At 52.7% G+C, this 14,761-nt stretch overlaps 4 protein-coding genes across 5 annotated transcripts in view; 2 read left to right on the forward strand and 2 right to left on the reverse strand.

Moving 5' to 3' along the window:
* Positions 1 to 106: 106 nt before the first annotated feature.
* Gpank1 (G-patch domain and ankyrin repeats 1) lies at positions 107 to 3,317 on the reverse strand. Of its 2 annotated transcripts, none has more exons than XM_028783294.1 (4): positions 2,998 to 3,317; positions 2,335 to 2,498; positions 1,273 to 1,876; positions 107 to 692 (listed from the first exon to the last, which is right to left on the reverse strand). In XM_028783294.1, exons 3-4 carry the CDS (start codon positions 1,872 to 1,874, stop codon positions 248 to 250), a joined length of 1,047 nt encoding a protein of 348 aa, XP_028639127.1. In that variant the 5' UTR covers positions 1,875 to 1,876; positions 2,335 to 2,498; positions 2,998 to 3,317; the 3' UTR covers positions 107 to 247. The 2 variants fall into 2 exon arrangements, with proteins under 2 accessions (XP_028639127.1, XP_028639128.1); XM_028783295.1 differs by lacking the exon at positions 2,998 to 3,317 and adding an exon at positions 2,890 to 2,989.
* A 67-nt stretch (positions 3,318 to 3,384) lies between these two features.
* Positions 3,385 to 7,906, forward strand: Csnk2b (casein kinase 2 beta). The gene is made up of 7 exons (XM_028783296.1): positions 3,385 to 3,671; positions 4,274 to 4,356; positions 4,933 to 5,035; positions 5,874 to 5,989; positions 6,366 to 6,441; positions 6,575 to 6,764; positions 7,676 to 7,906. Exons 2-7 carry the CDS (start codon positions 4,285 to 4,287, stop codon positions 7,764 to 7,766), a joined length of 648 nt encoding a protein of 215 aa, XP_028639129.1. The 5' UTR covers positions 3,385 to 3,671; positions 4,274 to 4,284; the 3' UTR covers positions 7,767 to 7,906.
* Positions 7,907 to 8,821: 915 nt separating this feature from the next.
* Ly6g5b (lymphocyte antigen 6 family member G5B) lies at positions 8,822 to 9,864 on the forward strand. The gene is made up of 2 exons (XM_028783300.1): positions 8,822 to 9,030; positions 9,314 to 9,864. The coding sequence occupies exons 1-2, from the start codon at positions 8,916 to 8,918 to the stop codon at positions 9,709 to 9,711; spliced, it is 513 nt and encodes a 170-aa protein (XP_028639133.1). The 5' UTR covers positions 8,822 to 8,915; the 3' UTR covers positions 9,712 to 9,864.
* A 2,618-nt stretch (positions 9,865 to 12,482) lies between these two features.
* The window catches only part of Ly6g5c (lymphocyte antigen 6 family member G5C), a 3,870-nt gene continuing 1,591 nt past the window's right edge, over positions 12,483 to 14,761 (reverse strand). The window contains exons 2-3 of the mRNA XM_028783241.1: positions 14,158 to 14,322; positions 12,483 to 12,646 (exon numbers count right to left, since the gene is read on the reverse strand). Coding sequence (XP_028639074.1) covers positions 12,483 to 12,646; positions 14,158 to 14,322 — 329 coding nt within the window. The remainder of the gene's footprint in view (positions 12,647 to 14,157; positions 14,323 to 14,761) is intronic.

Consider the following 14,761-nt stretch of genomic DNA (forward strand, 5'->3'; position numbering starts at 1 on the left):
CTCTCGTCACCCAGAGAGCTAGCCCTTTTGGCTCAGGTGAGACTTCCATGTGACTCTCATATTTGTTCCAGTTTCCCTACTGTATCGTGCAAGAAAGTCAACAAGCCACAAGAAAGGAAGTTTATTTATCTCCCAACTCTAGCCCTTCTCTCTAAAAGCAGAGCCAAGGCCTAAGGGTCTGGAAGTCCAAGTGTCCACGTCAGAGGCCCAAGTCCAGCGAGGGCCAGACCAGGCCAATCGGTATCAGTCAGAAGTCGAGGTTCATGTACAGTCTTAGATTTCGCTCCCAGACTCTGTCCTTCTCCTCTTGCCTTCTGCTCTCCCTCTGACTCAGTGTGGTAACTCGAGGTACTCTCTCTCGCCCAGACACAGCCCGGGTATCCCGAGCCGCAAAGTGTGTGACTCGGGGCTGGGGTGGGGATCGATAGCCCAGTCCTTCCTGGTCCCTCTTGAGGACAGTGGGAATAGGGTTGGCACGGCCCTCACCCCGTGGTCCTAGCCCCATTCCTGGTTCCCAGCCACCCCTCAGCAGCAGCCTGAAGCCAGGACTGGAAGTGGGCACCCCAACGGGAAGGTTGGAGGGCTGAGGTCCCCTAGACAGTGACAGCAGGTGAGCAGTAGATGTGCGGTGGTTGGAGTCTTCAAAGTGGGCACCACAGTCCTCACAGAACTGGGAGGAGGAGGGGGGAGATCTGCAGAGAAAGAAAGAAATTACAGGGGAGAAAGACAACGGAGGCCTCAAGTTGTTCACCAGGTGGAGCAGGGCAGAGTGCCTTATGCCTTTCCCCTAATTTCAGCAGCGTCTTTGGTTGTATCTTGTCTTGGAGGGGGACCCCAGGGTCTTCCCAGGGTTAGGCAGGTGTCTAACCAAGCCACGCCAGGTCCTCTCCGTTTGTTTGGAAGGGACTATTTGGAACACTGTGGGGTAGATCTCAGGCTCTCAGGAATAGCGCTGGCATTTATAAAGTGCGTACCACATGACAAGCACGTCCCATCACCTTCCACAGTAACCTACTGCATCTTAACATCCCTTTGAGAAAATGTCTTATCCCCAGTTCTCAGACAAGGGCTGAGATGTGCAGACCTTAGGCTGGCACTGCAAATAAATGGAACCAAGATTTAAATGCACAAAGGCCACGCTCATTACTACTCCTGACTGAACTACCGTGGAGGATAATGGCTCCCTTTAGCTGCTGTAGGGCCCTTGGTATGAGGTGTCCATGAAAAGAAGAACACAATAAAGAGGGGTCTAAGCGAAGGCTCCCTCCTCACCGGTTCTGGTCCTCCGGGCTCCTTGTCTCTCCAGGACTCTCTCTGACCATGCGGGCTACCTCAGGAAAGCCTGCTTCCTCAGCCAGCTGAGCAGCGTCTCTGCCTCCCAGTTCACACACTCCGACCCAGGCAGCCCCTCGGCCCAGGAGATAGCGCACAGCAGCACCCTGGCCTGCTCGGGCAGCACACATCAAGGGAGTCCACCAGAAGGCGTCACGAGCATTGATATTCCCTCCAGCTCCCCCTGCCTCTTGGGGTTCCAGCAGCCTCCGAAGTTCTGTCAGATCCCCATTCTGGGCTGCCAGCAGGATCCACTGTGTCATCTTGTCTTCATCCTCCAGCGGTCTTCCTTGTCTCGGGACTCCTGTTGCCGCAGGCTCCCTTGTCACTCTTCTCTTCCTCTTTCTCCCCCTGGTAGGTTCAGCTCCCTGGGGCTTAGAGGCGCTACTGTCATCTGCAATTAGAGCCTCGTAGAAAGCCCGGGCTGCAGCCCCATCCAGGACGGGCTCTGGTTCCTCAGGCTGTGGTTGCTGCTGACCATCCTTCCAGAGGTCACTGGAGTCGGCAGCTGGAGTAAACTCGATAAGGGATGGCCTGGGCATGGCTGTGGGAAGACGTGAGAAAATGAAGACTGGGCAAGGCAAGGATTCCAAAGCGATCCAACCTTCCAGGTAGCTCTTGTGCAGACGACCAGCACCACCTCCGGGGCCCTCTGGGATGAGAAAGCAGCCTAGAACTAAAATGGGCCTCCCATCCCCAAACGGACTCCATACCTAGGATTCTATAGAGCCCGGGGCTCACGGTAAAACAGACCCCGGGATCCTGCCACAATGTTAGTAAAATTTCACGAGGGCATGGTAGATACGGCTCTGTGTAGAATGCTTGTCTCGAATGTGAGAATTCTAGGTTCTATCAGTCACACAGAAAATTAAAAGGGTAACAGGAAAAAAAACTACTCCACAAGACAGTTGTCTAGGGGGTCCTGCGTTCAACTCCCATCATCCTGCCAAACAAAAATGGCAAGCTGTCTCTGAAAACATTTTCTCGTCCTCTAACACATACCGTTAGGAAATATCAGGTCGACCTTTTAAATCTTGCTCCTCGATCTCATCTAGGGGGTCTCCTTTTCCCAGATAAAAACAGGCGTGACATTATTCCGGAAGGTTTCGGGGGTGGGGAGAGACGCTGATTGTCACTTCCGTACCGCAAAATGTCGCTCTCGTAATCTGCGAAGAGTCGATACAATCAAATAACCAGCCACAGGGAGGAGTGACGCATGCGCAGCAGCAGCAGCAGCAGCAACAACAACAAAACACCCACAGGGTTCAGTTTCCCGCGCTGGAACCTTCCCAAGCATCACAAGCGTAAAGCATCGCGTGCCCGGGAGCGCGAGGACCCGAGGGGGGAACCCGTCGGTTGGGGGGTCCTGCTTTTCCATAACGCCCCCACAATGCTCTTCGCCACCCTCGCCCTGGTCCCTCCCGCACCAAGCTCCTTTTCTGGAGCTGGGAGGCCACGCTCTGCATTCAGGAAGACTCTGAGGACACAGAGGGGGAGACCTGTGGAATGCCAAGGAGCTGTGAGATGAAGTAACACCACGGCACCCCTCAACACTACCCTGAGCAGGGCTTGCAGAACAGTTAGGGTCCGCAGCAGGACGCTCCACTCCAGCTCTGAGGACATGGAGAAGTACAAAGGGACGAGCGGCAGAATGTCTGGCCCCACCTCAGGTCAGCGCTCAGGGCGATCCAGGCTCTCACGCCGTGCGCGCAGCTCAGCGCGTCCCAAGCACGCTCGACCTAAGTCCTTCTCCACACCTGTGCGCATGCCGGAGCCCGAGCGCACTCTGTCGCGGGCCTGACAGGAGAGCCAGGGTCCAGGAGGCTGGCCTGGCACGGGGATGGGGGAGAAAAAACAGAGCGGAGCGTTGAGGGAGCACCGCGGGGATGGCAATCACTCGGAACACCAGGCCCGCAGCCTAGCGAGCCTAATAAGACTATATTTCCCAGGCTTCCTGGTCGGAAAGATGCTGTGCTCCGCTTCCGCTTCCGGTGGCGCCTCGGCCCGCCCCGCCCTCCCCGGGGCGGCTTCCTAGGGCCTCGCGGCCTTAGCGTCGCGCGCGGGTCCTCCTGGGATTGGTAGTTTGCCTTGCCCTCATTTCGTCAGTTTCTCTCTGCTGACGGGACTCCATCTCCCGGCGTCCACCGAGGTAGGGGGGCGGTCCTTAGCGCCTGCGCGTTGCCCTCTTCTCCCCTAAACCCTCACCAGTTACCAGTTCACCCCCTCCCCGCTTGGTCTGCCGCGGCCGGGTCGGCTTTCTGCGCAGTAGCGGTCTCTGCCGTTCCTTGGAAGCACAGCTCCCCTTCCCCGCCCCAGTCCCAGTCCCCCCTGTCCGGCTGGTGAGTGTGGGGTTGTCTCCGCGCCGAGTCGCCCGTCCCTGGGTGCGGCGCTCTGATCGTTGCTCCTCGACGTGGGGGCGACGGAGGAAGTGACCGGGTCGGTAGCCGGAGGAGGTTGGGGGGCCTGGGGAGAGGAGGCGTCTGGTGGGGACGCTCGTGAGTCCCACGGAAGTGCGGTGCCCTCGCCGACCCTGCGAGGGCAGGAGAGGCCGGCTCTGTTGGATAAAATGAACTTCGGGAGCCTTGGGACAGGCGCCAGGAACATACAGGCACCTGCGGTGGTGGGGAGCCGGGGCCGAGGGCCCTGTCGCGGATGACACGGAGGGGAGAGGGGCCTGGCCTCGGGGAGCGCCGGGGACGGGGGTAAGGCTCACAGGTCAGGACCTGTCATTTCCTGGAAAGTAGCGGAACTCATTCTCAGCACCCTGCGAAGGGAGCTGAGGTAAAGGAGAGGAGAACCTTGGAGATGCTTCAGAGACCGGGATCCTGTAAGCTTGGCTGGACCTGGATTCTTCTTTGGTCGTTGTGGAAGAACGTGTGGGAGGAGGGACGAGCCCAGCAGCAGCTTTGGTCTCCACTCACTTAACGCTCTTCTTTCTCAGCGGACATAAAGATGAGTAGCTCTGAGGAGGTGTCCTGGATTTCCTGGTTCTGTGGGCTCCGTGGTAATGAATTCTTCTGTGAGGTGAGTTTAGCTCGGCCTAACGCCACATGTCCCCGATGTTTCATTTTATGTTGCTTGACAGCAGATTTGGACCGAGCTCCCAATGCAGCCTAGATTGGCCTTGAACTCCTGGCGATCCTACTGCCTCAGTCTCCCGAGCGCTAAGATTGCAAGGGTTTGTCAATATGCGTGGCTAACAGAGGTATCTCTGGTGACCATTGGGACAGTTAAAATAGTTCATGTTAAAAGTTGTGTAACTCACAAAAACACGGTGGGTTGGGGTAGAAAATTATAAATGCCTTTCAGAAACCAAACTGTTTAGCCTTCATGATTCCCAGGTCTTCAGCTCAGAGAATCTACTGTCCCCCAAGAAGAAGAAAAACACAGTTTCTAAAAGTGAGGGACAGAGGGTGAATAGTGTCTGTGTGCTGGATCTGGTTAGCCTTCAAGAAAGAGGTGCCATTTATATGAGATTTGAGTCCTTCTGCAGAATTGGAAACAGGGAACAGGAGAGCCGGCTGGGCATCTCTCTCAGGCCCGGGTGGAAGACAGCCTTCCTATACTAGTTTCAACCCCTTGGCTTCCCTGTCCCTGTAGGTGGATGAAGACTACATCCAGGACAAATTTAATCTTACTGGACTCAATGAGCAGGTGCCTCACTACCGACAGGCTCTAGACATGATCTTGGACCTGGAACCTGGTAATGGGCCCATAGGGTGGTTGCTGACTGCGGGGTTGGTGATAAAGTGTGTGCTTGGGTGTGCCTTGTTTTTGTTCTCTTCTGGTCCCTGCTTGCTTGCTTCTTGAATGTGTTGTTGTTTTGTGAGGTGTGTTCGAGACAGGGTTTTCCTGGTTAGCCTTGTCTGTCCTAGAACTCGTTCTGTAGACTGTCCTCGAACTTACAGAGATCTGTCTGCCTCCTGAGTGGTCCCAGAATCACAGCCTGACGTGCTTCTTGAATGTCTAAATTTCCTTTTGACTCTCCAGCTCTCCTGTCCCCACATCGCTTGCTGGCTGGCTTGCTCCTGTGTTTTCTCTTCCGCCTCTAACCCCATCCACTTATAACCCAACTGGACTTTACTGCTTGCTCTTCCTGCCCTAGCTTTCGACTGCTGGAGTCGTGGCAGACACAGCAGTGCTTGGCTTCTCCACTGTGTTGATTCCTCGCCTGACTCTTGCCTTGTCGTCACGCTCTCTGAAAGTAGCGCAGCTCTGTTTTGTAATGACAGTCTCCTCTTGGGTTTGGTGTGCTGCCTCTTCCCTCCGCTGCTCCAGAGGGCCACCTCTGTGTGTGTTTGTTTACATTTACTTGCTGTGAGAGGAGGGAGGGAGGCAGAGACTGAAGAGGTGTACAGAGAAGGCCGTGCTGAGCAGTCCTGGCTCTATAGAAGAGGCAGAAGCCCAGGGTTCTGGGTCAGATGGATGATGGGTAGGGCGAGGCTCAGAAGCAGGTCTAGATAAGCTGTAGGCACAACCTTGCGGTTAAGGTGGGGTTACCTAGGAGAGCTAAACAAGTGGCCACCCCACCCACATTTCAGATGAAGAGCTGGAAGACAACCCCAACCAGAGTGACTTGATTGAACAGGCAGCCGAGATGCTTTATGGGTTGATCCACGCCCGCTACATCCTCACCAACCGGGGCATCGCACAAATGGTGAGGCTCTGCTTCTGCTACTTCTGCAGCAGTCAGGCTTGGTTCATACCTGGCGAGGAGTGTGGCAGAGGACAGAGGGAGAAGCCCAGAGTTGGGTGGAGGACTGAATCCACACTGAGGGTCCCACTGAAGTGTTGTTTTCAGGAAGGGAGGTGAAATCAGAAAATGAAGGAGTTTGCAGGGAACAGATAGCAAATGGCCCTGTACTCTGCAGCCTGCCCCACGACAGAAAAGGCACTTGAGGAGTTTGAGAACCTGTCTTGACAGAAAAGGGGCTTCTAGCTAGAAGTGGTGGGAGGCATAGGGGAACAGTGAAATGAGTTGAGACTGTCTCTTCACGCTAACCCACCAGTCCCTTGTGTTTTATATGCCTCAGTTGGAAAAGTACCAGCAGGGAGACTTTGGCTACTGTCCTCGTGTATACTGTGAGAACCAGCCGATGCTTCCCATTGGTGAGTGTTGAATCAGGGAGAGGAGGGCACTGTCTGGCAGTCCTCCAAGAAGCTGGCTTAAAGCACTCAGTCCTGTGGGAGGTTGGGAAGGTTGGGGACGCCTGGTCTGCAGTCTGGCTGTCTTATCTCCTAGGCCTTTCGGACATCCCAGGGGAGGCCATGGTGAAGCTGTACTGTCCCAAGTGCATGGATGTGTACACACCCAAGTCCTCCCGGCACCACCACACGGACGGCGCATACTTTGGCACTGGTTTCCCTCACATGCTCTTCATGGTGCATCCAGAGTACCGGCCCAAGCGACCTGCCAACCAGTTTGTACCCAGGTGGGGAGCAAAGACAGTCACAAAGGGTCAAAGAGCCATCCAAGGTCTGGAGAGAATTGAGGACAAGCATAGCCTTTTCTTGAGGCCTGCCTATCCCAAAGTCAGAGATTTTTTTCTGCTGAGTGACCGGGAAGTTACTTGATTGCCTGTGCATCCACTTTCTTATCCATAAAGCGGGGGTGCCAACAGTACCTGCCTAGCAGCATTTTTAAATGTGTGCCACTTGACTATTCAAACAGTGGTTTGAGTTGCTGTCTTGGATTCTCAGCCTTTTCCCCAAATCCTCAGGCTTTGTGATTTAGCTTGGCTTATCATTTTGGTATCTTATTTTTATTGTATACCGAGGAGAAAGATTCCGTTTTGTACAGGTACTAATCTGTAGCTTCTTAAATGTGAAATCTCATGTGTGGGTTGGGGGTTGACCCCAGCCTCATGCCTGCTGAGCTGTGCTCTGTCCCTGAGCTACACTTCCACAGTGGCTTCTGTTGGGTTTGGCACAGGTGTCAGGAGGGGCAGGGCTTAGGCAGGGAGTATTTGACAGGGTCGCTGTTGGCTGAGTTGACCTCAGGCCATAAATGAGACAGGCCGTTACCTGTCCTAAACTTCTAATTTTAGTTGATGTTTAGGGTACATTTTTTAAGCTGAGCCTGGTTGCACAAGGGGAAGCAGAGGTAGGCAGATCTCTGAGTTTGAGGCCAAGGCTCTGTTACACAGAGAACCCCTGTCTTGAAAAATTCATACCCACCCCCGCCCCAAATAAGAGAGAGACATGTTTCCTGTATTCATGTGCAAGGAAATTGGGGTCTTGTTGAGTAGGTATGAGAAGGAGGCTGGGGTAGGGGTAGGGGTGGCCGCCGCGGGCAGGGCCAGCCAGATACTTACCATGCTGCCTCCCTGACCTCCCCGACCAGGCTCTACGGTTTCAAGATCCATCCAATGGCTTACCAGCTGCAGCTCCAAGCCGCCAGCAACTTCAAGAGCCCAGTCAAGACGATCCGCTGATTGCCCACCCACCTCTCCCTCTGTCTGTGACACCACCATTCCTCCGCTGCCACCCTTTCAGGAAGTCTATGGTTTTTAGTTTAAATTAAAGGAATTGTTACTGTGGTGGGAATATGAAATAAAGGAAGAAAAGGCCATGAGCTAGTCTCTTGCTGTGTGCTGCTGGGGAAGGGCTGAGGAAGGGAAGGGGTGGGTTGCTGGACTCCAGGAACCCTCCTGGTCTAGTCCATCCTCCGTAGGTTGGAAGCAGCCCAGATTGGTGCTTCATGGATCTGGTCAGGTGTACAGATAGCATATCAGAGCAGCATTCTAGATCGCGGCAAGTACAAGACTGAAGAGAAAAGGCTTCAAAGGCTGAAGAAGGCCTGTTCTCTCTGGGCTCCAGCTGTGTCTGCTCTAGGGGCTTCATGGGAAGTACCCTCAGTTTTGCTGTTAAAGGGAATGTAACCCCTCAGTAAATAGAGCTGTAGAGGAGACAGAGAACCCTAGTTGTTGCTCTGTGGTATTTGTGTGCACTACACACACACACACACACACACACACACAGGGAGAGCTGAGACACAGACGTCTGGAAAGAGCGAGGAAGCTTGTCTCTGGCCAACCTCTCCCAGCATAATGTGGACCAACCCTGCTGTGTAGGTGGGCAGCAGGTAGTGCCAGAGACAGAAGCTAACTCATGGTCCCTGAAGTGGGGGTACAGGCCTCTCAAAGCATGTCTTGGATAAGACACCTGATAAAGATCCGGCTGGGCTACACAGGAACAGGGTGGGTGAGGACAGGCCATTCTTCCTGCCGACAGATAACCTCCTCCTCCTGTCAGGCTCCTGCCTCAGGCAGGAATGCACCTTTGCACCCACAGCTGTTTCTGCTCAGACTGCCTGTCAGACCTTTTCTGCCTCTGAAGATCAAGGGAGTCTGATCCCAGGAAGGTGGGGCTTGGATACTCCGTGGGAGTTGCTCCTCTCCCCCCAAAATTCCAAAATGAGGGTCTGTATGCTTGTAGGTGTGCTGACCACGGTGGGCTTTGCGATGCGGAAGGGTAAGTTAAAGCCAGGGTCTGGGGGGAAGGGGGGACCTGGTCCTGGGTGTGCTTGAAAGAGCTCCTGGCTCCGTCTCCTTTATTCTCTGTGCTAAGGTCCGGTTGCCAGTATGCGTACCTGCCACATGTGCCTCTTAGAAGACCCTTCGCTAGGCTGCATTTCTGGCTCAGAAAAGTGCACCATCAGCCCTTCCTCGCCGTGCATGGTGATCACCGTCTATAACAGTGAGCCAAGTCCCAGGCAGGGGCTGACGGTAGAGCAGTGAGGTTTGGTTTCTTCAGCATGAGGGTTGTTTGGGCCACAGAAGAAAGAAAGAAGGCTCTCTGAAGGGGAGGTAGGATTTGCAGACAAGTGAATTGATTTTTATTTTATTTATTTATTCTTTGCATCTTCTGAGAATCCATGGACTAAAATGAGGTCTGTGGTCTGTGTGAATGCCGGGAAGAGTTAGGTTCAGGGACTGTGGGAAGCTATTAGCCGGGATTATAACTGTCCCCTCTCCTCTAGGTACTAAGGTTCACTTCCACATCCGGGGATGTGGACAGTTCCAGTCCTACCGATGTCAAGAAAAACACCTCATCTACAACTCAGACTACTGGTATAGGGCTAGTTGCTGCCAGTACGATTACTGCAACTCCTGGTCCAGTGCCCAGCACCATAGCACGCTGCCTGAGCCCCCAGGAAGCCATCTGAGCATGCCCCTGTCTGCATCTCAGATAAAACAGTTCTACCATGCCCTGAACCTCTCTCTGCCTCAGCCTGCCTTCCATACTCATAAGATGTCTGAGGGCCCGGACTCTCTCATTCTGCCCCTGGAGCTGGGCTTGTCCATTGACGACCTGCACCAATTATACTTGTTCCTCAACAGTTCAGGACTTCTGGTTCTTCCCCAGGCTAGACCCTGACATGTTCCCCTTGCTAGACTCTGCTCTATCTGGGCAGATCCTTTGAGCCTCTCAAGCATCCTGCTCTGCATTCTTAAAACATTCAAATCCTGCCGGGCAGTGGTGGCACACACCTTTAATCCCAGCACTTGGGAGGCAGAGGCAGGCGGATTTCTGAGTTCGAGGCCAGCCTGGTCTACAGAGTGAGTTCCAGGACAGCCAAGACTACACAGAGAAACCCTGTCTCGAAAACCAAACCAAACCAAAACAAAACAAAAAATTTAAATCATCACATCTTGTAATCTCTTATGCTTTCTGTTCTACGTGGCCAGCTTCTGTGTGGCGCCTGGATCTGGCTGCTGGTTTGTCTTCCTTCTATTCAAGAAGCTTAAGAATAGCATTTGTCCGGGCTGACCTGACACCGGTTCCCGTTCTGCATGTCACGGTCCTCACACACTCTGAGTCTGGTCATATGCCACATCTGAGCCTCAGTGCAAGGCCTCAGCAGGAAAGTCAGAGGGTGGACTTCTGTGCCTGGACGTCTGGCACCGGCGACCTGCCTCACTATCCCCACCATCCTGGTCCCCTGTCCGCATTTCACCTGATGCCTGGGGGGGTTTGTGGCGGCTTCCATGTTTCCTCCATAATAAACCGAAACTCGGCAAAATCTGTGTCATGTTCAGTGGGGTGTGTGTGCCAGGTTCAGATGTGGGCAGGGGTAGTCAGGTCAAAGAGTTAAGTGTGGGATTCAAACAGGATTGCCAAACCCCACCCACTCGATTTGGTCTTTATGGCTTCCTCTCAAATTACCCAAAAAGACCACATCCTTCCCCTCCCTCTGCTTAGCTAAACACTAAAGCATGAGGATGGATGCCCTACTTCGACTGTAACCTTCAAAGCCTGGAACATTAAACCCACGTCCTGTGCCAGGTTTTCCCCTGAGAAGATGCTCAAGTCCATCTCCAGGTGCCTAGTTCATATCAAGGGTCCTGGCACCTTGCAGTATATGTAGTATGCTAGGGGCTGCAGCTGTTGAATCTTTGTTTTAGTATTTAGGAGGGTTTTTTTTGAGACAAGGTCTTGGGTATCCTCAGCTGGCCTTAAACTCTTGATCCTCCTGCCCCTACCTTTCAAGAGCTGGAATTACAGGTGTACTCCACCATACCTTAAATAGTGAAAGTTCCTGATCAGGCATGGTGGTACACGCCTTTGATCCCTGCGCTCAGGAAGCAAGACAGGTTGAGTTTGAGGCTAGCCTGGTCTACCTAGTGAATTCCAGGACAGACAAAGCTACAAATTTGTCTCAAATAATAAACTGAAACATTTCAAGCCTATAGAAAGCACTCGTGGGTGTTTTGCGTTACTTTGTTTTATTATTCAACAAAGGACACTAACGTCATCCAGGTGTCAGCAACACTTCCAGGTGAGTGTGATCAAGCTCACCCCCTTGAAGGCCAGTGCTGCATCCTCTGCACCGATGCCTGGGTAAGTCAGTCCTGTAGTTTGCAGTGGTCACCTGTGCTGGAGGTGGGAAGCCTCATGACCCGGGTCATGCATGTGCAGGTATGTGTGCTTAGGGACATGTAATAGAGCTTTGGGGGTCTGTTTTGGCCTTTTGTGATTCAGTCTCACGATAGTCCAGGCTGGCCTTGATCTCAAGGCCATCCTGCCTCAGCCTTCTAAGCACTGAGATTAGGTGCGTAAGATACCATACGAAGCAGACTAGTTTGTAAACCTTCCAGCAAAGCACAGGCTTGTCGTCGTAAACACTAGAGGAAGCTCTATGCAGTCAGCAGAGGCCTTCAGTGCTGCCCTCGTGCTCTTCCTGAGCTTGCCTAACTCGGGGACACAGTACTCACAGCAGCTTGTGATGGTACACGCTGTAATGTTAGCACTTGGGAAACTGGGGAGGGAGAATCTGGAGTGGGAGACCAGTAAGGGGTATACAGTAAAATCCACACTCCCCAGATTTACTCTGGACAGATTTAACTGGTCAAACTGGGAGACAGGTTTAGGAAGGGATATTAAACCTGGGAGTCAGAGAGCAAGGTTCCTTGGTGGTCTTGGGCCTACTATACCCCTCCTTAGTGTTCTTCTCAGGCACCCCTCCTCCCTGGTCTACCTTATTTCTTTTCTTTTCTTTTTTTGGTTTGGTTTTTCGAGACAGGGTTTCTCTGTGTAGCCCTGGCTGTCCTGGAACTCACTCTGTAGACCAGGCTGGCCTCAAACTCAGAAATCCGCCTGCCTCTGCCTCCTAAGTGCTGGGATTAAAGGCGAGCGCCACCACTGCCCGGCCCCCTGGTCTACCTTAGTGCTCATATTCTATATCTTGCCAACATAGTCTCTAAAACTTCTCAGTTCACCCCTACGCAGCTCTGGTCTGACAGTGCCCCTCAGGATACCTATTAATCTAACCAACCCAACCTTCATATAAGGGCATCCAGTCCCTCAATTTTATATGCCTAGGGCTGGGTCAGAGTTGTCAAGGCAGAGCAGTAGAGGAACCCCATGATGGAGTAGCTTTACCTCCATCAGAGGAGACACAAACACTTTGCATACTATTTTATTTTGGAGGAATACCTGGGGGTTTTGGACAAAAGAGGAGGCTGGACAAAATGGAGGTAGGAGAGTATTGTGGGTATGGATGGAGAGAGGAGGCCAGCCGCCGTGCGGCCAACGATATGAGAGGATGGGAGGAGGGCGGGCTGTGGTGAGGGCTTTGGAGTTGTCCCAGATGGGCTCAGATGGAAATCCAGAGGGTGGCTGGACTGACATAGCGGGTTCCCGCCGTCCTAGTGCATGGTGTTCTCTCTGTTGCTCGGTTTGTTGCAGAAATTCAGGAAGCAGCACTGGTAGTATATCCAAAAGCCAAACACCGGGGAAGCGCGGGTAAAGGAGCAACGGACCATCTGCTCCTTGCTGTGGCAGCCACTCACCATGACATTGAAACCACTGCCTAGGGAGGGAGCACAGGCACAGAGCCCCCAAATGCACCCTCAGCCCACACAGATATCATTACCACTCTTACACCCTTCCCTGAACCAGAAGAAAGCCACAGAGATCTGGACGGGAATGGGGTGCCCTTGAGTCTGGGCAATGGAAGCTTTGCATAGGAAGTTGTGACCATGCATGAGGAGAAAGACATGGAGGTGTACTGAAGGGTGGGCTGCAGACAGGGTGTGGTTTTCCATAACAGAACAGGATAGAATGGTGCCGTGTGGCTCAGTGGTAGAATGCAGTCACAAGCCCGAGTTTTATTCCTAGCAACACAGATGAAAGGGACTGAGAAGATGGTTCAGAGGTCAAGAGTGCTTAACGCTCTTGCAGAAGACCTAGGGAGCATGGACTACTGAAACCCTATCTCAAAATACCGAATAAAGTGTAAACAAGTCAGGAGTGAAGGCTCACACACCTGAAATCCTAATGCTGAGAGGCTGAGGTAGGTAGGAGAATCAAGTTTGAGGCCAGCCTGGGCTACATAGTGAAATATTATTAAAAAAAAAATGTTGAGAGTGTAGTGGCAAAGTGGCTGCCCAACATGCTCTGGCCTAGCTTCTACCTACTGCAAAAGACTGAGATCATGTATTGAAGCCAGCTGTCAATCAAGAGCACCGTCCCTAGCCAGGTTCTTGGGTGCTCTCCTGTGATCACGACTCTCTGGAAGAGGAAGCAAGAGGATCACAAGTTCAAGGCTAGCCTGAGTTACATGGTGTAATTCTGGCCCCAAAAGAAAAGAAAAAAAGAACCATTTTCTGGAGCCACCACTAGTGTTGACTCGGCCTGTGAGACTTGGGCAAGGCTCTGACTCTGTCTGCACTTCTTTCTGTTTTTTCTGTTAAATGGGGGCACTGATGCCCACTTCAGAGGACACACCAGCTCCAAGGTGCTTAGATGTGTCTCTACATAGTCCACGCTAAGTATTTATTAATTTAGTAAAGGTGGAGGGTTGGGTAGAAGAAGAGAAATGAGGGAGTGCCATCAGTCCTCCAAGCAGGAAGTGATGTAGAAACATCTGAATGCAGGTCTGGGGATGAGGCGGCAAGGAGAACCATTCTGAGCTAGGAAGAAGTCTGGGGCTGCTGGTTAAAGCCGGGGAAGCCAACAGGGACCTCTGTGATGCCAGAACAAAGGACCAAGCCTTGCTGAACAGGAGCTCTTAGGTGTCAGCAAGGCTGGGAAGAGAAGAGAGTATGTCCCGGGACAGTCTCTGACAGCAGGGGATGCTGGGCACCCTGGCCAGGCCAGTGCCTTTGGAGAGCACAGGACCCTTCCAGGCTGAACACTGCAGCAAAGTGGGAGACAGCTGGCTATGAGCTGAGGAGGACGCAGGAGTAAAGACTGCTGTGGAACTGACAGAAAGTGCTGGAATGTCTAAGGGCAGTGGGAGCAAGACTTGGTGTATAGCACAGGACACGGGAAGAGGCCTGGTGGGAAGATGGCCCAAGGTAGGAGGAGGGGTCAGCTTACTGTTCTTTATGCTCACAGTGAAGCAGCTACTTCCCGGAGGTAGGAGGCAGGTGTCAGACCCCAGGAGGCACCCTGACTCTTCGGTCTCCAGTAGACATCGGTAGCAATGCAGGTACTTGTCTTGTGGAAAGTCAACAGCAGAAAGGGCACCAAACTTGATATTCTCTAGAATGGAAAGAAGTTCCGTGACTCAGACGTCCACCTGCCTCATTCCAACTGAACGTTCCTCCTCTGCCGCCATAAAACCGCTGCTTCTCGAAAGCCACCTGCCTTAACAGACCTCATTAAAAGGCACTGCTCTTGCCCTGTTTGGTGGGTGCTCTCCTTGAAGCCTATACTCAAGGGCAGGGTTGGGCAGATCTCTGAGTTCGAGGCCAACCTGGTTTACATAGTAGCAGGCCACAGCCAGGGCTACATAGTGTGAGATCTATCTCAAAAAAAGCTATCAGAACAACAACAACAACAACAAAAAACAGACCTCCATTCTATGTTATACCTCCAAAGAAATGTATCTATTTAGCATATATTTGAAGGGCTAACTTATACCCAGCATTCCATAAGCTGAGGCTATCCATCCAGCCCTGTTAGAATAGAGAATAGTCTT

This window comes from Grammomys surdaster, unplaced genomic scaffold, assembly GCF_004785775.1.
Source record: "Grammomys surdaster isolate TR1022 unplaced genomic scaffold, NIH_TR_1.0 1055, whole genome shotgun sequence".
Classification (NCBI taxonomy): Eukaryota; Metazoa; Chordata; class Mammalia; order Rodentia; family Muridae; genus Grammomys; species Grammomys surdaster.

Bases quoted from the DNA above. Each gene is read 5' to 3' on its own strand.
- Gpank1 (XM_028783294.1), bottom strand. From the start codon at position 1,874: ATGCCCAGGCCATCCCTTATCGAGTTTACTCCAGCTGCCGACTCCAGT. The intron at 693-1,272 runs GTGAGGAGGGAG...CTTTCTCTGCAG, and splicing joins AGCCCGGAGGACCAGAACCG to ATCTCCCCCCTCCTCCTCCC.
- Csnk2b (XM_028783296.1), top strand. From the start codon at position 4,285: ATGAGTAGCTCTGAGGAGGTGTCCTGGATTTCCTGGTTCTGTGGGCTC. The intron at 4,357-4,932 runs GTGAGTTTAGCT...CTGTCCCTGTAG, and splicing joins GTAATGAATTCTTCTGTGAG to GTGGATGAAGACTACATCCA. The intron at 6,442-6,574 runs GTGAGTGTTGAA...CTTATCTCCTAG, and splicing joins CCAGCCGATGCTTCCCATTG to GCCTTTCGGACATCCCAGGG.
- Ly6g5b (XM_028783300.1), top strand. From the start codon at position 8,916: ATGCGTACCTGCCACATGTGCCTCTTAGAAGACCCTTCGCTAGGCTGC. The intron at 9,031-9,313 runs GTGAGCCAAGTC...CCTCTCCTCTAG, and splicing joins GGTGATCACCGTCTATAACA to GTACTAAGGTTCACTTCCAC.